Source organism: Semicossyphus pulcher, unplaced genomic scaffold (genome assembly GCF_022749685.1).
Source record: "Semicossyphus pulcher isolate SPU_LCO1_2020_fin unplaced genomic scaffold, fSemPul1.0.p SCAF_15, whole genome shotgun sequence".
NCBI classification, from domain to species: domain Eukaryota; kingdom Metazoa; phylum Chordata; class Actinopteri; order Labriformes; family Labridae; genus Semicossyphus; species Semicossyphus pulcher.
Window position 1 is genome coordinate 9,059,371 of NW_027211659.1, and position 23,671 is coordinate 9,083,041.

Genomic DNA, 23,671 nt, shown 5'->3' on the forward strand with positions numbered 1-23,671 from the left:
AGAATTAACATGTTAACAAGCTGGTACAAAAACAGTTTTGGCCTCTATAACTAATAACCTAATAAGAGTTTGGAGCTTCTAACTACAAAGAATACGCACAGCAACAGCTGAATTGCTGAGCTCGCAGGATTAAAGCAGCAGGCTATGTAGTTTTCTTAGACACAGTCTTTGGATTTAATAAGTATGTCAGCAACGACAGTTAAATATACAGTACATCACTGAAATTATATACTTGATGCATGTAACTTTAAAATAACCAAGGTTGATTTTTGTTTTCACACAGTTTATAAACCTGTTTGTTTAAAGGGGGGTATTATGCTCATTTAAAGCTTCATTTTTCACCCTGTGATGACTGTGGAGTAGCTTAGCATAATTTACAGTTTAAAAAACTTTTCTCTCACTCCGGTGCTCTGTGCAGGCCCTCGTGCAGCCTCTGCCTGAAACGTCTCAGTCAGCTATGTCCCTTTTAAGAAACCCCGCCCCCACAAGGCCACTTTCCTCTGATTGGCCAGCTCTCTGAAGCCTGCTGAGGCTGCACTTTGTGACGTCACAAACTGTAGAAAAAAAGACTGTGTGAAACCTGCCGTTCACAGCAGCCTGCAGACTGAGCTGAGAAGCCTGGGGATTACTCCGACATACTTTTACCTGCAGATTTTAAACTTCACCCACTTTAAGTCTGGACATCCAACATCGTAACTTTGTCTTAAAATGTGAAACAGCATAATACCCCCTCTTTAACCCATTGACACACCTGACCTCTTTCCCATGCAGACTGTGTCACTCTTTATGGAGTATCACCTGCATGCTCAATCTGACTTTTGGGTATGCACTGAACACATCAAGAAAATGTGGAAAGTAAAAAAAAAATCTGTGTTTTTTGTACAGTTAAAGTGGCAAAATTGTCTCTTTTGCAGGAGCTGTTTTGATTATTTTCATGTTCCCAGCCACAAATTATCATGTCCCCTTCTTTCATTATGCTAAAACCAATGCAGTTCCCACTGAGGGCAGAGTTTCACACACACAAGTGTCAGATTGTGGAACAACATTTGCATATTTAAGAGCTCAGCTGATGTCCTTCCTCTGCAGCCAGAGTGTTTGATCGGAAAGGTTAGAAATACAAACAGCCTTATTAGCAGATCAATATGAGACACTTATTGTAATCATCAGAGAAGGTTATGACCATGTACAAGAATAGATCTTTGTTCCTGGTGTCTGATTCTGTCTGCATTGCAGCAATTACAGGTCATGCACAAGCGAGATGTAATGATATCCAAATTTCATATTTATTTACACACACGAGTCAAATCGTTAGATTATAAGTAGGCCTTTATGCACAGACAATCTTCTTCAAAACCACTTTGAAGAGGAGCTGCAGGAAACCGGTGCTTTTCCATACTTTAATTTATGGGGAGCACAATAAGGACAACAAAGAGAACAAACGGAGGAGAACAATAGTGTCACTGTTCATCGACAAATAATGGATAAAAGGTGGCATCGTGTAGCTGCAAGCCTGCTGGTGGGGACAGATAAAGTCAGGGACACGGTGCCATCTTGTGGTCAAAAAAGAAATGTTGATTACAGACAACTAAAGGGAGGCAGACTGTGTTTATGTGGTTTACATCCATAGATCAGGATGATTTAAAGTAAACGTTTTTTGTGTTGTTGTTTACATTAATTTTAAATCTTAATATGTACTTTAAACACACAAAAACCCAGTTAAATTTAGGGTAATTTGGTGGGAAATGTTTATTATATATAATGTTTATTTATATAAGTTTTATTTAACATTTTCAAAATGAGTAATGATATTGTTACGCAAAATTTTGACCTAAAGATAATCTGACAGCTGAATTAAAAAACTAACCCACAAGTCTGCTGTGGCACATAAGGCATCAATTTATGACTTTGTAGGTTCAGTACAGTATATTCGCTTTTTTGGGCACTAAACAACTGTTTGCCCTTTTCTTACAGAGGATTAACCAGGGAGAATAAATTCTAGATTATGTTCATCTAACTGCACAAGCCTTCTTGCACTAGCTTGTAGTCAAGTTAGCCGACGCACCAACGGCGTTAGCATCACCCTGTGTCTTGTGAGTAAGAAGACAAGTAGTTGTCAAGATTTCTGCTTACCATTCGGATACCTCCTGGGAACTCCTGGGTTGCTGCGCTTGCTCCGGTGTATCGTCTTCCCACTCAGGGTCCGATTCTGGCCCGTACATGTAAGGACGAACAACCGATCCTAGAGCAGCCATGTTTTCTACAACTTTGGAGTGACAGTGCAGGGTGGCCGCTACCCCACATAGGATCTCACACATGGGGGAAAGGCTACGCGGTCACTCCAAATACTGTCAGCCAATCAGGGCTTTGATCAAAGCTTTGAATGGCAAAACGGCTTGTTCGCTTCAGGAGGAAGGAGAGGCTCCGAAAAAACAATGAAATGAAAATATGTATACAATTTTTAAAATGAAACAAACTTTACCAACGTGATTCAAAAACATATTTGAATAATAAAAAATTTATTGCATAGCTAAGATATGTCCCCTTTAAGAATATATACTATAATAAATTGTAAAAAACAACCCAACAAAAATAGCCTACAATCATTATAGAGGACTAAGAGTCTACAGCCATGCTACCTGCTCTGAGAGGCTAAAGCACAATGCTAACAACAGCCTGCTAACATGCTCACAATATAATTTATTATGAGATATAAATGTATGTCGACATTAATGTTGTCACAAAACACCCACCCATTATGAAAATGCTAACATGCTGATGTTCAGCAGGAAGGAGTTAACCATGTTTACTGTCTGTCCGCATGTTTAGCATGCTAATGTCTGCTAATCAGCTCTATTTATAAAAGTAGCCTACAGTGTTACTTTTGGATTTAGTAACAAGCCAAAGTATTGGATGAATGCTAAAACTCACTAAGCTGTTACTGTTTATCTTGAGAGGAATATTTATGCCAGGACCAAATTTCATAATAAGTCCTAAAGAAGCATTATATACAGTTAGCATTATATATTTCACGTTGACGGACTGACCAACTGATTACTATCTCTAGTGCTAAGTTACTAGCTTGGCTAAAACATGTTGTGGTCAGGATTAAATGCCATTGTAAAATATGAAGGAGTCCATGACACATACTATATATACAAATAATAAAATCTTAATATCGCAGTTGTTTAAAATAATATCACACTGATATTAAAGTCCTGTGTTCAGATCAGATTTCAGTGCCATATTCTTCTCATCTTTCTTAACTGTCGTATCAACATAGTATCAACGATTTTAAAAGCTTCCAAGCACCATTCAGTGTGTGCAGACACCTGTTCATTTGTTGCTCACATCACGTCACATTCACATTATTTGAATATATACAGCCAATATCAAACAACAAACATTTATCAGCACGGAAACATTTTTTTTTTTTTAAAAAGAAAAAAAAAAAGAAAAAACAACTTTTCTCTATCTAATTATAAATGAAAGACAAAAAGAAAGTACGATATATATACAGCATTTGATATAATGAGTGATGGGTAACCTATAGATGGCACAAGAGAGCTAAAACTGTAGTGCTGAACTTTGACCCTGAAGCCTGACTTTGACAAACCTAAGAAAAACATGATACTAAAACACACTGTATGTAATGGCACAGTGCTGCACATTTGATGTTAATATAAGAACCTTCTTCCAAACCACTGAAGGATAAATGCCCATGTTTAGGAAGCTACAAGGTTTTTGCAAAATCCAAACCTGTTTGTGTCTGCTTGTGTTTGAAGATCTGTGTGTGTGTGTGCTTCCGTCCCAGGACGCAGAGACGCAGACATCCAACAGTGAAGAAACTTTGGAGTAACTTCCCAGCGTGCTGAAGTTTCCACTTCAGATTGTAGAAGGTTTGAAGTCAAAGTCAGAGAGTGCTTTACCCTCAGATCATGAAGGACTGAGTCTGTTTGTAGTGCTTGAGCTGTAGAGAGCAGAGAGACATGCATATCCTTTAATTAGCAGGGGACCAGTGTTATCAGCAACTTATCAACACAATTTAATGGCAACCTTAATTCAAGGCAGCGAGCAAAACAAGCCCGGACACGATAACAACTCAGATCACTCACGTTGCGGATGGGAGGAGGAGGTGGGGGAGGAGGGTTGTAGGACTTTGTGCTGAAAGGCAAAGAGTGGCAGTTCAGTGAGAGCTAATTACCACTGAATAACACACACAGCTACAGGGCAAGATAAGAGTCAGACTGAAGAGTGAAACTCTCACCTTTTTGTTTTCTTGTTCTCTGTTTGAAGAAACATCAAACGGGGAAAAAAGAAAAGAACAACAGAGTTAACACTATCATATGTGATGAAGAAGTTGGGCCTTTATGTCTGTTTCTAGATAGAAATTAGAACGTAAATACAAGTATGCATTAAAAGTTGTGTTTACCTACACCAAAAAATGCAATATAGGTTTATCATTCCCTTCCCTTCAGGTGTGCTGGCGGAAATATCTGTCTGTTTGGCGTTTTTATGCTCCATGAGCTAGTTCACATAACATATCCAAGATGGCGGAGTCATAGGCAATGATGTTTTTGCTTTGATATCAATGCTACATGTTTACGACATGTTGGACATATCAAACATATCAGGGAAAGAGTGGAAAAGAACATACTGGCAAGCAGAAAACAGTACGGATGTTTGTGTTCATCCTGTTACGTGTTGCTCTTCTGGTTTCGCACCAGTCGCCTGATTAAAAACCCGCCCGCTTGCTCGCGGTGAATGTTCGATGACTATTACCTGCTGCATGCACAAATTAGTTCACCCCAAATTTTGGCAGACATTTTACTAGAAGGCTGGCAGGAAAATGTCCGCAAAAAGTCAGTCTTTTGAGTTCACACCTGCACCCACTTTTCAGAAGTGCAGTGCATGTGGGAAAGGGGCTTTAGAGAGCATTTTTACTGAAACAGTTGCCTTAGACTTATTAAAACAGCAATGCTGCCACAAAAAGTGTCCTCAAGTGTTTAGAAACTTTTATTGACCCATTTCCATTTTTCCATAGATATTACCAGTCATTTTGCAGATGACACTGTGGTATTTTTACCTAAACAGGATTTTAAATGTAAAACCTCACTCACAAAACACTTTAAGCTAAGTAAAGACTTTGAATACTACACCCATCAGTCTGTAAGTACACCGATACAACTCTCTCTCTCTCCAGCTCTGTTTGTCATCATTTAAGCAAAATTTTATATTTTGACTTTTGCCTTAAAGATTACAGTTCTGTCAAATAATCCTCCAGCTCAGAGTCCTTACGACTTCGCTCAACCATTCTGACTCTGTGCATTTAACATTAAAGACGAGATAGAGGCCTGCCTTTAACTGGCAGAGTAAAAGGGGCTAAAGATGGAACATGGAACTGTTTACTGATCTGGTTGCCATATTGCTTGATGTCAATGAATAGACACTCACCTTGAGAAATAAATCAAAACTCTAATTCACAGCAGAGCAAAGGGAATATTTAATGAATCGGCGGGATGGAGGAGAATTTTGGATTTTTGTTTGAGAAAAAACGTCAAGATTCATTTATTGATCGTCTGTACATTAAGAGCAATGATTACATGACAGACACAAGTGGATGCATCTCTCTCTCTTACACATACACACACTCTGAAACAGTTGCATCACAGTACTCACTCTTGCAGCAGCCTCGGCGTCGGCAGACACACACACAGATGCAGCAGAGGAGGGTGAGCGTCAGAATACCTGCAGCTCCTGCTATCAAAACTGTCATGTTCAAAGGATCTAGAGAGGGGAGAAAGGGAATGTTTCCACAGTCTTTGGTGGGTTGAAGAATAACATTTGAACTCTAACAAAGAGCTGTAAGTAAACCACTTACATTCAGTAACTTTCAGCTGCTGGGCCACACAGCTCTTTGGTGCCCCCACATTATTGGAGGACTCACAGCGGTACATCCCTGCGTCTGTTTTGGACACGCTCTTAAACTTCTGCTCCGGACAAAGACAAATAAGAGACAAATTCAAGAGAACAGCTGTGTGTCCGTGTATATGTGTATAACTGTGTTTATATACTCATTAGTGCATTTAGTGTGTACCCACCAGTGTGCCCTTGTTGGAGTCGATGCTGTATGGAGTATCTGGTGTGGCCGTCAGAGCCTTGTTGTCTTTGAACCATCGATAGGTAGCAGGAGGGACGCTGAGTTTGTCCTTACACTGAAGATCCAGCCCTGCGCCCACAAACACAGAGCCCGGCACCTCGCAGGACGGGACATGAGGAGGCACTGAAGAGGCAGAGGAAAAACAGATCAAGATACAGCAAAAAAAGTCACATGGATATGCATGTACATGGAAAGACAACCCCACCATAAAACACTACAGAAAAACACAGAGGTTCCCCGTCATACCGAGCACGTTGAGAGTCACAATGACCTCTCCGAGGTTGACGTGGTCCTTGCTGGCAGTCACCTCACAGCGGTATTCCCCCGAGTCTTTCTGAGTAACAGAGTGTATCGTCAGCGTCGCTCCCTCTATCTTTGCCCGTCCTTCATAAGGTCCTACAGTGGAGGGGGTGGAAAGATAAGAGGGGGGTGGTCTTTTACAGTTACAGGGGGCAGATGAGTTGAAGCAGTAAATGTTTGTCATTACTTACCATTAAATTTCTGATCATAGTACACAAAGGTCACTCCCTTTCCTCTCTTCTTCCACTCGATTCGAGGGCTCTGATCTTTCTCTGTCCTGAACTCGCAGGAGAGAACAGCGTCTGAACGGGCAGGAATCAGATTAGCACAAAAGCCATCAATCCACCATAGATATACTTTTGACATTGTCTAAATTTGCAGACATCTTTCAAGTAATGTTGCTTATTTTTTTATTTAAGCCATAATGCTGCGTTAACATGGATTCAGGCAGGCGGTAGACGGCAAACCGGATATCATTTTAGAGAACGAGAGCAGGACGGTAAAATGTAGTGAGGCCGGCAGAGATCGCCGGCAACGGTAACGGTAAGCGGCATTGCGGTGCAAAATTAAAATTGTTTTAACTTTTTGCCGTCCTCCGCAACAGAATTTACAACCGGATGTGACGTACCTCCCTATCACAACAAGAAAACACGGGCGAACTGACGCAGACGCAAATAAACAAAGGATATACCAAGTGCAGTTCTCCTGTCACTGTCCATATTGTAAATGAAATAATTAGCTTACGTTTTAAGGGAAATCTAACAATATGTTTTTGCTTTGCAAGAGAATATCAATAATAACAATCAATAATTACATAGAATGATGACACTAAATAAATGTATTATTCGATTATAGTTTATTTAACATCACCATAGCAACATCTCGTCATACGTGTTTTGATTTGCCGTCCTGCCTTTCTGTCGGAGTGTTTGTTTACTTTTCCCGCGCCGTGCAAAAGGTGTTGTCCATCTGCCGTCTACCGTCTGCCTGAATCCATATGAACACAGCATAACTCATAAATGTTCCTCAGCACAAGTAATAATGGACGTGTTGATGAGGTTTAAATTACCGTTCTAATGAACAGTGACTGATTTAGCTCATTTCCTGTTCCTTCCTGCAGAAATGACTTGTAATATTTGATTACAATAATATTTATTATAATATTTGCATCTTTGTACGTTTTTTTTGTCATACAATTTGTGTGCAGACTCAATCAGTTGCAAATATCTGTTGATTTGTGTCAGAGTTTTCCAATTTCTGAAGCCAAATGTTCAAGTCACGATGGCGTGTGAAGCTGTTCTTTAACCAAGGTGAGTCAATAAACATTAAAGACGAGGAAATGTTTAAAGCCACCAGAAGTTTCAGTCACATTAGAAAACGTGTTCCTCTCATTGTGTGAATTATAAGGACAATGAACAGATATTAAAAAGCGGTCTCACCTGTGTGCTCGTGGACCTCCACTTTAGGTTTACTGGTGCTCACTGTCACTGACAGACACACAGGACCTGCAGGGTAGAAAGGAGCCCTCTATTATTTTAACTATTAGACGTACAACAATGTTACATGGCACCTTTAAAATGGACATGTGTTTGGGCTGCAGTGCGATTAGAGAGAGCAGAAGCACAAACTGACACGTAAATCAGGATAAATTACTCTACTACATTAATTTCCCACAACAGAATATGTGCATATCCACACACACACACAGAGTGTGTAGCTACATCCTGGTGGTGCCAGGAGCGGTGCTAAGGAGGAATGCAGGTGATGGATGACTCTCTGACAAGCTGCTTTATCCCGAACTGATAACCTCTTTTAGTGATCTGTCCCTTCTGCCAACGCGAACACACACACAAAACACACACAGAAAGTAGAGCCTGTATATTCCCCAAATGTGTTGAAGTTAAAACAAACTAGATGTACAAATGAAAAACAATTAAAGTAATACTGTAGCCTGCCCAGAATAACTTAGTCTAATAAAATAGTCTAATGTGGCTAAATTTAAATCTATTTTAACAACAGTAACATAAAACAACCAAAGCTTTACCAAAATGAGCTTGAATGTACTTATTAGAACAAGTCTGGAAGCTGTAAGGAAGATGAGAGTGTAAAAAGGCATGTTGAATTAATGATACCACAGAGATGGACAGAAAGAAATTGGACAGAGAATTGCTGTAATTTTGTGAAGTTTATATCGATGCTGTGTTGCCGTTTGAGTTGCAAAAACTTAAATCCACTCTAAATTAATTGTAACTTTCATAATGCTGTCCTCAGTTTTAGTTTCCTGTAAAGAACAAACTACTTGAAAACAGCCGCCACTCCAGACGACAACAAGCAAATGACAAAAGCTAGATAAATTCTCAGTGGATCTTGAGGAAGTAATTTATGATTAAAAGAACATTTGGGAACAAAAACATCAAAGCTTAAGGAGGCAGACGTTCAAGTGTGTGTGTGTGTGTGTGTGTGTGGTGCACACATTCAAAGAAAGCGTGCTTTCCTTACGCAGACAAAGCAGCTCTATGTGACGGTAACCTTACCCTCCTCAGCTGGCACAACACACACGCACACAGATATCTGCAGCACACACTTGTGAGGGATGACACTGAACCCTTAACCCTCTGTGGTTTACCTTGACCCTCTGCCTAACCGAAACCTGATTCAGATTTTAACACTAGTCCTGAATTGGTGCCGTGAGCCAACTTATTAACATCACACACAATAATTTATGTGACAAAAATGGTAAATGATCTTTTAAATGGAATCAATGTTGAGTTATGAATAGCTTAAATCTATTAAAATCCAATATTAGCATTCAGGCCATTTCATGACGATGCACTGGACACTAAAGAAAACATGCACTTGGGCCAAAATATTCCAAACATGTCCTTTGTCGTATCTAAAGATAAGTATTTCAATCATTTAATCTCTGTGAGGACATTTAGTCCTCTTGAGTAAATACAAGAAAGATCAAACACGCACGTCATAGCCGCAATTATAAACATAAAGCAGTTTGTTTGGAAAACAGCCTCTCCTTTAAAAAGTCTCACAGCAACTTCAAATGCATTTTTTTCCAGATAGCGAGTGGTCGTTTTCATCCCCGTCCAATTAACAACAGGGTCAGTCAGGGGTTATCTTCAAACTGAGAGGGTGGGATCTGGGACTCCTCCATGTGATGTGTCTGATCAGCCCGTGAATCTCGGGTTCAAACAGCTTCAGAGCGGGTTCAATGTAAACATGGCACCCCACCACACCCACTCCATCTCTGCACAATCTCAGCCCCAGTACACATCACACCTCCCCCCCTGCATATGGCTTTAACATGCACCCACACAATCACCCAAACTAATGACCGTTAAGAGAAACATTAAGAGAAACAAATCACCTCGCTTTTAAGCACGACAAGGTATCGCAGTTCACAATTTCACATAAGAAATCTTAACTAATTAGTTGGACCAGGAACCAAGCAAACCCTGCAGGCCATGTGAATGTCTCTTTTATCTAAACACTCTTTAATCAACTAAATTCCAGCCAAATCATTATCCTGCATTTCTGAGGGACTGTGCCAAAACATATCAGGATAACAAGGGTGAGAAAATGGGAGGGTAACTCTGTTTTGCTTTTGGCTGTGAGAGGAAAAGTTGTCTTTTTTTTCCTTACCAAAGATTTCTATTTAATTTAAAGTTATCTTTGAAAAAAGTTTTTTAGGGTACACCATATTCATTATTTATATTTCTCCTCTTTGAATTTCTGAACCTACCTGTATGAATATCAATATTGTTATATTATTTTAGAGTTGATGTGTGGGTAATGCTGTGTATTAAGAGGAGTCTCCAAAACGATGCTAGAAACAATGCTGATTACCTTTACAGTGAAGCAAAGTTTTACACATCTTCTTACACCGGTAATTTGCCCACAGTCCTACTATTTACTACCTACCTACTTTTTTGAAATGGACAAATTTAGATACTTCACTATTCATTTTAACATGAACTATTGCTACTTACACCAACCAAAATGTAAGTGAAAACAGTATCTGTTATTGTTTAATATCTTGTAAAACTTTCGGGGAATGTAATCGAGAATTTCATATCCAAAACACACTACATCTACTTTTTCACATGCCTGTTCACATCATAAATTGACCTGTCCATTTTCTGTTGAATAGGCTAACCCACTGCTTCTCCTCTAAACTTCTAGCAACAGATATATCATGGTGTACAATTAAGTGTTAATTTTAGTCAACGTCAGCAAATTGTTTAATAAAGTTTCTTAAACAAAAAAAAAACTTACTTTGCATTAAAGTGATGAGAAGAGGCAGCGCCACAATCTTCATGGCGTCCATGGTAAGTCACGGGGAGTTGAGGTCTATCCTGAGGTCTGTGGGGGTCCAATGAGTCTGGATAAGATTGGTTTAACTCCAAACTTTTAGCAGCTTCTTCAAGTTTCATCTGCAGCACGCGCGCGCGCTCCCGCGTATCCTAGACAACTGACGGAGGGCGCGCGCAGGCGGGAGACCAACAGTGCAAACGTGAAATATGATCTTTTACTTTGACTTGACCTTATCTCTCCCGTCAAAAGGTTAGTAACTCATTAGGACAATATTTAAACCAATCTGGTATTTTTTCTAGTTTATTTTAGTTTATTTGACATCATGAGAAGATTCAAATTAAAACGTTGTTAAGAATGGTTAGGATTTCACAATAAAGTCCAAGACTCATTACCATTGTGGCACTTGGAACATATAGCAAAGATGCATGCATGATTACCATTTTGTAGGAACAATTTGACATTGTAAGAGGACTACTGACGGACCTACAGAGAATTATCATCTAAATTTGTAGTTCTTATTGCTTGCTTATCTAATTGCATAATAACAGCAGGAAGCATTTTTTCTCCTAAAAAGCACCCAAAAATGACTACTACCTGCTCAGCAATAAACAGCTGACTGAAACAGTTAACAGCTAGCTGGTGGAGCATTTAGTAGCTCAAGACCCAGATAAAACCTCAGAAATTAAGGTTGACAAAAACAGGACTCTAACTGAATGATAATGTCGCTTTCTAACCGCTGGATATACAGTGTGTTGTGTATTTCAATTTTATGCTACCTTATACTTCTGCTACACTACTTTTCCTGGTCAAATATGCCACTTTTCTCCATATTTCTGACAGCTCCTTTGGATAAAATTCACCATGGTTAGAGCTGTGAGTTTTCTGCATGTCACCATGGATGAGTGTAATAGGAGGTGCAGAGATGAGACAGCTGCCGGCTGAGCTACTGTGTCCTTGGCTATTAGGTTTCTCACCAGCAGTGCCCACACAACAGCACATTGTCCCTCATTCTGGTTAATGTGCACACATGTCTGCATTTGTGGCCACATGCATACACAAAGACACACACAGGGGCCATACGTGCAGACACGTGTGCATAAACACACGCAGAGAGAAAGAGAGAAATACAAGCTCTGAAAATCTCTGCCGCGGCACCTGTTCACTATCGACAATCCCAGCTGCTCTGCTGTGAGTCGGACACACTGTTGACATGATATAGGCGAACACACACAGACACACAACCACATATAACAACACAGCTTGGTGCCCTCTGCTCATACATAAACAACATAAATATCTCTCCCACATTGTGAATCTTATATGAACCAATTAGACATGAAGGAGAGATTTCAAATAAATTGCATCTTTTTCAAGACAGCCGGTTCACGCATGATTTTAACAGCTGTCCTCCTTACTTTGCTGCACACAAGCAGCTTTCCAAACAGTGTGATACGTAAAATTGATTCAAATTTACAGTTTAATCTTCAACTAGCAGTGTTGAGACCAAGTCACCTTTGCTCAAGTCCCAAGTAAGTCTCAAGTCATTTGGTCCAAGTCTCAAGCAAGTCTCTTGGTCAAGTCAAGTTCGAGTCCTTAGTTAAGGCAAGTCAAGTCCCGAGTCCCAAGTCACTTTTTTCCACCTAAGATACAGCACTCTTACCTGTAGTATCCGGTCTTTATAAAGTGAAAAGACAAGGTGTTAGTAGCTCGTTTAATAATGATGTTATTGGCCAATTTATATAACCTGTTCAAAAAGTATGACAGTGAATTGTATCTGTATTATCTTGGCACAGACGCAGCCATGATGATGGTCTGCTATGAGACCGTATTGAGGAGTAACGAGTACGACCGATGAGGCTTCTATTTGGGGAAAAATCATCAGGTAGTGGGGGTGTTTGATGTTGCGTGTTGCCATAGCGAGGAGTTTGACTGACAGCCAGTAATCCAATTATGACATTCACATACCGGGGAGCTTTTTGAGTCGTCAAATCATGATTCCCAGTTAACATACTTGATATTTAGACAGAAACTTGAAAACATCGAATTTTATCATTTTATATTTAACAGCAAACATTCAAACTTATGAACACACGCAAGTCATCCGAGTCATCATGCCTCAAGTCAAGTTTAAAGTCATTAACTTGCAAGTCCAAGTCGAGTCACAAGTCATCAAAACAGTGACTCCAGTCGACTCGAGTCCAAGTCAACAAGTCTTAAGACCACATCTCTGTCAACTAGTGACATTTTATACTCACCCTTTATCTTGTAGCTTCCTGGAGGCGTGGAGGAGGACCTACAGTGCAAAACTCACAAAAATGTAGAAGGCCCTCTTTAGAATCTGGCCTACTGTAGAAACAAGACTGACTCCATGTAAGAGAACCTGCTTCTCCTGTTGATACAGGAGACACAGTTATTCCTATTTTCAGGTAATTATAAGAAGTCTTACACACAGTCCTTTGAATACTGTCAAATATTAACAAAAAATGCTTTGATAAAATTTCTGTAACACCTGATTTTAAATGTAATTTCACTCAAACAACACCATCCTCGTAGCATCAACTATATTGGCCAAAGTTAGCTAGCACACACTCACTGTGTTCATACATCTGTTACAGTGTCTCAAGTTCACATTCAGCTCGACCGTACAAGATATTTTGACAACAACAGAGACACAGACAGGTGCAACTCGTTACATTTACGATGGCTTGGCCCTCGTTACTGTTATGTGTCACACCTGTGCCTTTTATGCTGTTTAGGGTCAAAAGGTCAAAAGGGCAAAAAAACAACTTTTTCTGACTTCAATCACCAAAGTTTTTTTATGAGATATCTCAGGAGGAAACATGCCGAGTTTAAAGGTCGACTGGCTGTGAGAACATCCAAAAGTGGATGACTGAAGTAAAAAAAAAGAACATTCATTCTGAGTCAGTGAATCCTATTTCTGTTGAGACATGAGGTGTTAGGAAATACTGTGACTCACCCATTAATATTTATGCTCATCGATTCACAATATGAGGTACTTTTTTCTGAGCACATTTCCTCCTGACCTCAGTCTGCCCTTCCACTTTACAGCAGAATTTTGAGTCATCCAAGAGAGACAGGAAATACAAAATAGTTCACCAGTCGAGGCGGGGGTGAAATACACACTGAAATGTGGTTTATTATTCTCAGTAATTTAACAGGTCAGAGTCCAGATCGAGGGCCTTGAGTAAATTGAGGTTGTTGTGAGCATTTGAGAGATAAACTTCTACTTCTTTTGGAGATACAGTCAGATTTTTGTAGCTAGTTTGTTTGCTATATTGTGAGCATTGATTGTGTAAAGTTATATCCTCTGTTGTTTAAATAACCTGCCAGTTTAACTCTTTGGCCTCCAACCAACTTTATTCTTACCCACTTTCAGTTGAAAAATCATTTCAGCATATTGCAGCCGTGTTGAGCTTCTAAATCATCTGATCTATAAAGAACTTGAGGTACAGTTATCACGTATTAATGATTAATACCTTCTATTGAGTTCTTTGGAACCTTTACGATGTGAACTTTCTACCCTCTTAATTATTCAGTGCATGCCAACAGGAAACAAGACGAGAAAAATAAGCTTTTGAAAAGATAAGGGAAAGGTAAGGTTGCCCTGGTTTATAGTTCACTGAAAGAAAGTAGACGTATAAGGGGCAGGACTAATGTTGCTCATAAAGATTGGGAGAAACAAACAGATAAATAGCAGTGGGAAAGAGAAGAGTAGCATTGGGCACTTAAACAGGTAGTAATAACTCACTGGTTGTACGCGTCTAGAATTCTACATTTTTTCTATACAGATCAAGATGAAGACCCTGGTGTTACTCTCACTGAGCCTAGCAGGTAAGAGATTTCAGTATGATTTTTCTACAGGTGCATTCTCCCAAGATGGTTTGCATCTTTTTTTAGTGTCAGGAAAATTTGGTCCGTTAAATTTGCAATAAAAAAAAAATCACAGCTGAAAAAAATCTCTGGAGAAGTTTCGATCACTTATTATTTGTCATGACTGAAGTTAAACGCATCTGCCGTCACTTGGTTTATGAGCTTTGTCACGTTTTTAAGGAGAGTCTAGTGTACTATCATTTCATGCTCATCTCGTCATATCATGTGCTCATTATTCTGTTTTTGTTATTGTTCGGGACAATTGTAATATATATACATACCTACACGCTATACATACACATTGTGATTTGGCAAAAAATATATATAATATATATACAAAATATATATATAAAAACAAATTATATAAAAAATGTTGTCAAAGTTGTATAAAATGAATTAAACGGTATTTTCTTTTTTTTCACATCTATGCAGACATGACTCGTTTTCCTTCCTTATAAAATGATAACTGAAAGCAATGATAGATTACTGGACCGAGGGTTCGAATGGGGCAGAACCCCTGATTTAAGTGACTCTTGACATTTCTTCTTGGAAAGTCAACAAATGTCTTCATGGAGACCAAAATATATGAAACGTCACTGAAAGTGACCAAAAAAGATTCCAAACGACCGCAAAAATTAAAAACAACAACCATAGAGACGTAGAAACACCACGAGATACAAAATTACTGCAAAGAACACAGGCGTTTCTTTCTGTCTGAGAGTCTTGCTCCTACAGTCTAAAGGAGAAGTGGAGGGTCTTTTATTAGAGGTTCCAAAGGCTCATTGTCTCATAAGCCTTCAATGGATGTACGTAAAATAATCTTATGTGTTGTTATCTTTTTGCAGTGGCTCTGGGAAGGCCTCCTCTTGCTCCTGGTGTGGAACAAAGTCCTGTGTTTGCGAAAGAAGAGCAGAGCCCCGTGCTGGGAGATCTGGTTCCTGTGCAGGGCCACGTGGTGGTGGAAGATCCTCGGCCACAAGTCAGCCTGGGAGATAAGGAGGAGGAAGTTAAGGTGAAGCCAGAGGTTAAGGTGGAGCCAGAAGTTCAGGTGAAGCCAGAGGTTAAGGTGGAGCCAGAAGTTAAGGTGGAGCCAGAAGTTCAGGTGAAGCCAGAGGTTAAGGTGGAGCCAGAAGTTAAAGTGGAGCCAGAGGTTAAGGAGGAGGCAGAAGTTAAAGAGTTAGAGGTTAAGATGGAGGAAGAGGTAAAGGTGGGGCAAGAGGCTAAGGTGGAGGCAGAGGTTAAGGTGGAGCCAGAAGTTAAGGTGGAGCCAGAAGTTAAGGAGGAGGCAGAAGTTAAAGAGTTAGAGGTTAAGATGGAGGAAGAGGCAAAGGTGGGGCAAGAGGCTAAGGTGGAGCCAGAAGTTAAGGAGGAGGCAGAAGTTAAGGAGGAGGCAGAAGTTAAAGAGTTAGAGGTTAAGATGGAGGAAGAGGCAAAGGTGGGGCCAGAGGCTATGGTGGAGGCAGAAGTTGAGGTGGAGCCAGAAGAGGAGGATTTAAATGCGTACATGGAGTCAGAAGTAAATCTAAATCCAGAAGCTGAGGCTGAACTTGAGTTTGAGGAGCAGCCAGATGTTGCGGTGGAGAATGAGGCCAAATATGACCCAGGCTTTGAGGTGGAATCAGAGGCACAGGTGGAGCCAGGTGTTAATGAAGTGTTTCCCATGTCTGACGAGGACCTTCAAGAGGAGTTTGGGGTGCAAATGGAGCTCCAACCAGAACCTGAAACAGAACTTGACTCAGCTGACAGGCCCATGGACATGGAGGGAAAATATGAAATGATGGAGGAGCCAATCATGGAGCTCTTGCCACTGGATGAGGAGAACGTGCAGGGGGAGGAACCGAGCGATGCAGAGCTGTTAGAAGAGGAAAAGTATATGAGTGAGGCTCTGGCGGAGGAGGAGGGGCTCATGAAGGACGATGTTTTAGATGAAGAGGAAGAACCAATCATGGAGCTCTTGCCACTGGATGAGGAGAACATGCAGGGGGAGGAACCAAGCGATGCAGAGCTGTTAGAAGAGGAAAAGTATATGAGCGAGGCTCTGGCGGAGGAGGAGGGGCTCATGAAGGACGATGTTTTAGATGAAGATGACGAATCAATCATGGAGCTGGAGCCCGAGACAGGGGAGGATCAAGAAGTCATGCCAGATGCTGCTTTCATGGAGGATGGGCCAGCTTTGGACTTTATGGGTGAGCCGCTGTTATCTTCAGCGGAGTTATTCTCAAATGAAGAGGCAAGGATGGGGATGGAACCTGGAGAACAGGGAGGCACTTTCCCAGTGGAAGAGTGGGACAACTTGATGATGGAGGAACCAGGAAGTGAGTTTGTTGAGGAGGAGCTGCCTGAAGAGGGAGGTTTATTAGAGCAACAAGACAATGAAGGTAAAGTGTATATTACACACACACACACACACACACACACACACACACACTAACTGTTCCTTCTCACTCTTAACCACCCTAAGACACATAGAACTGTTTTCTAGGTTAGGTTAAAGTCATGTTTTGTTCATCCAACCAGCCACTCAGACTTGCTGCTCTTTCACATCACAGGACTTCCTTCTTTTCTCCTGTCATATTATTACGGCCACTAGAGGTCATTGTCGCTCGATCAAAAACATATACCATTTAAGGTGGAGGAGGAAGTGATAGGGACGTGTAGAAGGATTACTTCCCTTATTGTGACCATGATTTGTTTAGATTTGAAAATAGGGGTAAGATAAAGATATTATGTACGAAGAGACACCCATGGCTAAAATAAGCGATACAAACAAACCAACAAAACAAATTTAGGGCTTAGGTCACGGAGCAGATGAACCAAAAAAACACTAGAAGGGTCTTTTTGGTTAAAGTATATTACTATTTCCATATCTGTTGATAACTATTTAACTTAATACTATCTGACTTGTCTCTGTTAGACAGCTGGAACCTCATATAAGCTGCAGCTAAACATATAAACCAACTAATAAAATAATTTTATTCATACGAACACTGGATTCTGGGTGCTGGTTTAGCTCAGCAGTTTAATCCCACCACCCACGTACTGAGGCTGTGGTCCTCCATGCAGCGGCCCCCAGGTTCAGCTCCCACTCTCGGCCCTTTGCCACATGACATCCCCCACTCTCTCTCTGTTTCTGACACTATCCACTGTCCTCTCACTTAATAAAAACATAAAAGGCCAAAAAATAATTTAAATAAAGAAGAAATAAAGACTGGATTCTGTCCTCAACCACATGTATTGGACTCATGTTACAAAGTGATCTCTTCATTCACACGAGGAGAATGATTACAGTGATGAAAAAACAGATTGAAAACAGTGTAATTTTCCCTTTCAGCCAGCAGCCAGCGCTATTGTCCTGGTGTGTTACTAGAGGGGAAGTGTTACCTGTTCTTTAATGAGACAATGAGCGCGGCAGATGCTGAGGTATTTACACAATCTCCACTATCTTCAAAATGCACCATGGCATCTTTATAAAGTTTAACCTTTGCGATGTGCATAACCCACCTGTTGCTGTTTTCATTGCAGTTTTTCTGCCAAGAAAACTTCCCTAGCGGCCACCTGGCCTCCATCACGAGCCAACAGGTGCACGGAGAGGTGATGAAGATGATGCTGAAGCAGAGCGAGGCTGTCACCAACGCCTGGATCGGAGGGCTGCGATATTTGGATGTAAGTGTGCTCAGTCAGGGAGTCTGTTGTCATAAATAAAGCTTCTGCTGATTGCTGTGTTTGTGCATGGAGAATGATAAATAAGTGACCCCTCCATGTGAGTGCACTGCCTAATCTCCTGTTATCCATCAGACCGGTCACTTCATCTGGTTGGACGGATCCCACTGGGTCTTTGCTGATTGGCAGACAGGAGAGCCCAGTAACACTGAAAAAGAAAACTGTGTGGCCCTCGGTAGGAGTCCGATTTTTGTTCAAAGTTTCACTGATACTTTGTTTTAAATGTCATGCTGTACAAAGTATGAATATGTAACACTTGTGTGACTGTCTTTCTGATCCGCTGTCTGTTTGACTTCCAGGAAAAGGAAAGTTCAATGACTCCACGTGCTGGGAATCTCAGGCCTTTATCTGCTCCTTCCCTTATCAGTGAACGTGCAGCAGGCCCTTGACATATCAGAGTTTATGGCTTGAAGGTTGACGTCACATCTGGGAAGGAAATGGACACACAATGACTTACAGTAAAAACAATATCACAATAACAGTAACCAATACTGCAGGAAAATCAGACTTCAGGAATGTTTGTCATGTGTCATGTTTACATTTTATTGTAATATGGTCTTATTTGTTTTTAATAAGATAAATCGTGTGTAAATAATTTTTGAACTTTTGAAAAAAAAATGCCCATAATTTAAGTATACTTCATGTTCACTCATAACTGAATACTAATCAAAGATGGTTTTGTATATATGTATATTTAAGCTACACAATATTTCAAATGTGCACTTGTATGTTTATACTTGTTTTTCTTTTAACTTTGATCACATATTATCACGTTTATGACTCTTATTCTTGTTATTGCACATTAGCCTTTTTAGTACAATGTTTAAAGTGTGTCAACACCACAATAAGAAAAAAAGTTTTGCACTACACTGAACTGCACTTGAAGGGGCAATTTCGAGATGCCGATTAAGAGAGAATAAAGTGTCAGTCAGCTACATCAATGCATATTTAATATAAGAAATCGATTTCAACATGATCTATTATGTGAAACATACATAGAGAATATTATATGTTTAACTAAAATGTGTCCACAAAAAGTGTATTTAATACATTTTGTGCAACTTAATGTTGTCCCAAAACATCCACAGCAAAGTGCACTGAGGTGTATTTCAATACAGTGTGTGTATAGAGTGTGTATAGTCCTTGTAAATGAACCCAAATGTGTCAAAATTCAATGTTTACCTTTAATTGTCACAGTATACGTTTTAGTCTTTTCTATTTTTTCTGTGTTATTTGTTTCAAACGTTTTGGGGCTTTTATTTTGAAGTGATAGGCCACGGAACACCATCATTATCCTCTCTCTGCATGATTTAGCAAGCAGCTGGAAGGTGTACAAGCTCTTACGGTGTGTTTGCGGAAATTACGGCACTGCGTAAGAAAAAATAAAAGTTTCATAAACTGTCAGCCAAAGAGTCGACCGTTGCTCTAGCTGGGGATGCTACAGTGTGTCTACATTCAGAAGTATAATGTTTTTAATAGAGTTATGACATATACCGTATGTCATATGCATTAATCAGACTTTTGAGTACAATTACATATTTGTATACTTTAAATGAGCGTGAAATGCAACCCTGTAGAATGGGCTGTTTTTAATGTTTAGGCACTGACACCACCACCGTCTGTTAGGTGTAAACGACTGACGTCTCCTTTTGTCACATCAGTGAGCAGATCGCTCACTATTGCCAAAACACTGCCAAAACTATTCGTGACTATTAAAGCTGTTCACGCCTAGATTTCATATGTTTTCATTACCTGGCCTCCCCTTTAAAATTACAGGAGCTTAGCGCCCATTAACTTATACATTCACACACTCCGGCTCACATGTTGCTACCGTAAATCCTGCTGGGACTCACATGTTGCCGTGTGTGACCGTGACTCATTTTCCACTGGCCTACACGACCTTTGGACACTGAGGTGAGGATTACCAACTGGAAGGTGATGACTGGCAGCTCCTTATCCTCCTATTTTAATTGCGGGCCTTTCTACACAGACATAAATCCATCATTACTACACAGAAACTCATTCACTGATCTGAATATTTAAATAGTTTGATGCTACATGAGCTATTGTTTGAGAAATACAGTATTTGGCACGTGTGAGCCGAGCAGATTCTCCATTGTCCCCTACCAGGAAAACAGACTTTTCCTGGATTTAAGAGCTCAGAGTTGAGTTTGCATCTTCGATCTATTACTGGGGGGATTTCTCTAAAAGCTTCGCTGCACATTACGAAACTATATTTTTAGACTCAGTACGTAATCACATCTATTTAGTCATCATCAGGCGAAGATAAATGTTGGAAAATATGAAAAGGAATTGAATCCAGCGGGAGTTATTTTGGCAAAACAACAAAGTCTGTGCAGTAAATCACTCGTCATCAGTGACTGACAAATGAAATACGGAGCGGTGGATTCATTGCGATGCTCAAATCCCCTAATACTTTGAATGATTATCAGAGTTGCTGTTTAGGTGAGAGTGACTCAGTGTTGCTGTTTGCCATCCGTCAGCTCAGGTCATTTTCAAGCCTCACACAGCTGTCTGCTGGCGCGTCTGTGTGCGAGATCGAGCACCGAGGCTGTGAAATCTCCCGACTGAGCCCCAAAGGCCGGCTTACAAACACATGTGGATGCCACTGTATCAGTGCTCAGTCATAAAGTCTGTATTACAGGCTCTGCACACCGTCTACAGCACCGCCTTTTATAGTGCAGAAGCATACCGGCAGTAATCTGTGTGCTTTTCTGCATGTCAGAGGCAGCTCGGTATGAACAAATTGCAGACAACAACAGATTTTGAAAAGCTCACGAGTAATTCTCCAACTGCGTGTCGTCAAATATGACAGTTTTTTTTGGGAGAAAAAATACTGTTAGCTCTTCTTGACATGTTAGAATGAACTAAAAATAATGTGCATGTGTTCATGTACTTTAAAATATTTGTTACCATTTTTGTGCATTCTTTAAATTTTGAGATAAATTTGATTTATTGATTCCTTTCATTTATGAAGGGTCAGTTTATAGACTCACTAAAACGTGAAATCCATCTGAGATTGTAAATGTGACCTCCGATCAGTCAGTTGAAATAATTATTGATTCAATAATTCTGATCTGCGTTTACCTCATAACAATAAAGTACATAGATGCAGAAGTGCAGACCCCAGTTAAAACTGATGGCTGTTTTAATAGGAAGAAAAAGCATATTAAACATATATAGGCCCATTGCACACATATCACCTAATCTTTAAGTCACAGTTCATTCTACAAAACACTCTGTTTAGATGTGCTCATGCAACAAATAACACCTTTCTACATAAGCATCAGCTAAGGGGTGACATAAGATAAGATCCTTTATTTGTCCCACAACGGGGAAATTTACAGTGTTACAGAGTGGATAGTCCAACATTACAATAAAGGGTAAATTAAAATAAGTGTATCCTTAAAAAAATATGTACAGAACTAATAAGATAAGTAAAGAAGTATTGCACATGTTCATGAAGTGAAGTGATATTGCACATGTAGATTATGGAGCGTTACAGCACTCTTAACAGGAGATTTAATGCATGTTGCGTCTGTTTTGGTGCGAGTGTTAACTGTTGATTATAGAATAATAATAATAATGATACAACAACTTTGGCAGCTCTATATAGTCCCATGGTTGTGTAAAAAAATTATATAATATGCAATTATTGTTTGCATCCTCTCAGGTGATTCCATCTGTGATCACTGTGTCACTTTACAGAGGCAGTTAGTTGGCATGTGTTGTGTTTCGCTTGTCACATTAAGGGACTGTATGCAAATTATTAGAGGGGGAAGTGTAGGGTGTTAGGCATGGTAGTTATTATATTGTATTATTTTAATTTTTTCATATCACGTCATGTGATGCCAAGCCAGGGTTGCCATGTCAACCCCCTCACAGTTATTTTCACACAGTCCCTAAAACAGTTTTCCAGTTTCACCAAGAAGATGCCACAGACACCAAACCGTATTCTAAACTGCAACAACTCACCTCTGTGGCGCTTTGTTTGTGCTGTTGACTGATCCAACTTGAGTCCAGAGTGTTGTGTGTGTAACACAGTGAGGAGGACCTAGAGGAGAGGAGAGAGACATATCAGGGGGATGAAGAGAGGATGGATAAATACATGATAAAGGTATATAAGATGGACGTCCTCCATCTTTGTCTGATACATTACCTCATTCCTCTTGGAGAATGTCAGCTGGCACACATCCATAACACACCTCGCATAGATCTGCTCACCGTCCTCCGAGGATAAACAAATATGCAAATATATTAGCACAGTGTGAATACATGTTGTTCTCTTATGTTTACATGTCAAAACCGTCCCACCTGAAACTGTCCTGTGACACAGATGTTTGTTTCATTCATGTTAGGAGGAGGGAATCATGGGAAGATCTCTCTAAGCCAGAATGTTAGAGAGCTGATGTTAGAGGTGCTGGGAGGGGTCAGGGGTTGTTCATCTCTCTGTCAGACATTATTGTCTCTCAAATCAGGCTGTGAGAGACCCCAAACTCTCCTGCCTCTTTCAGGGGTGTGTCACACACAATGCTGCACCTATAAACACAAGAAGACAGCGGAGAGACCTTCAGACACAACGAGAAAAGAGGAATAAGAGACAACTGCTTCATACAGGTAAGATTCATGCACTTAAGTCTTTGAGAAAATCAGTACATCTATCATTCCATCAATCTGTTACCTTCATATTTGCATGCAGCTGAATGTTCCGTGCATGTGATGTAAAAAGCCACTCACTGTATCCATGAATGCAGCATGTTGACCAGGGGGGGTTTAACCAGCTGTGTTTCAGGCTCCAGACTGGAGTCAGTGGCGGCCAGACTGACTAGTGGACTAAATCTAGTCACAACTTTTACTGAGCTTCAATAAGCCACAAATCATATCAACAAGCGTATGAAATATTCAACATGATGTCCAGAGTCTGGAAACAATGCAAGTTTCCATACTCTGTCTGTTTCTATTTTACGCACCTATCCCAAATCACGTCAGTCGTCAGGCACATCTGAAGGGAATCCATCCATACTGGATGTCCAGACGACAAAGGAATAACATGGATTGAGTTTAAAGCTTAAAAGAAGTGAGGAGATGATTTCGAAAGGTGCTATTTAGTTGCATTATGGGAAATGTTGGCTGCAGGGGCCAAATAAGAAGGAAAGCCAAGCCTCTGCAGCACCTATTTTGACCATTCCTTTACATATCATTTTAACTGTACTATTTTGATGGAGCACCTCTTAAACATGCCTTTTTTTTAACAGT

The 23,671-nt window shown here is 40.2% G+C and overlaps 1 protein-coding gene across 1 annotated transcript; it reads right to left on the reverse strand.

Annotated features, from left to right (window-relative positions):
* Positions 1 to 2,535: 2,535 nt before the first annotated feature.
* jam2b (junctional adhesion molecule 2b) lies at positions 2,536 to 10,814 on the reverse strand. The gene is made up of 10 exons (XM_069663592.1): positions 10,745 to 10,814; positions 7,897 to 7,962; positions 6,649 to 6,759; positions 6,404 to 6,553; positions 6,099 to 6,280; positions 5,879 to 5,987; positions 5,677 to 5,784; positions 4,265 to 4,283; positions 4,113 to 4,161; positions 2,536 to 3,967 (listed from the first exon to the last, which is right to left on the reverse strand). The coding sequence occupies exons 1-10, from the start codon at positions 10,794 to 10,796 to the stop codon at positions 3,929 to 3,931; spliced, it is 885 nt and encodes a 294-aa protein (XP_069519693.1). The 5' UTR covers positions 10,797 to 10,814; the 3' UTR covers positions 2,536 to 3,928.
* Between the last annotated feature and the right edge of the window lie 12,857 nt (positions 10,815 to 23,671).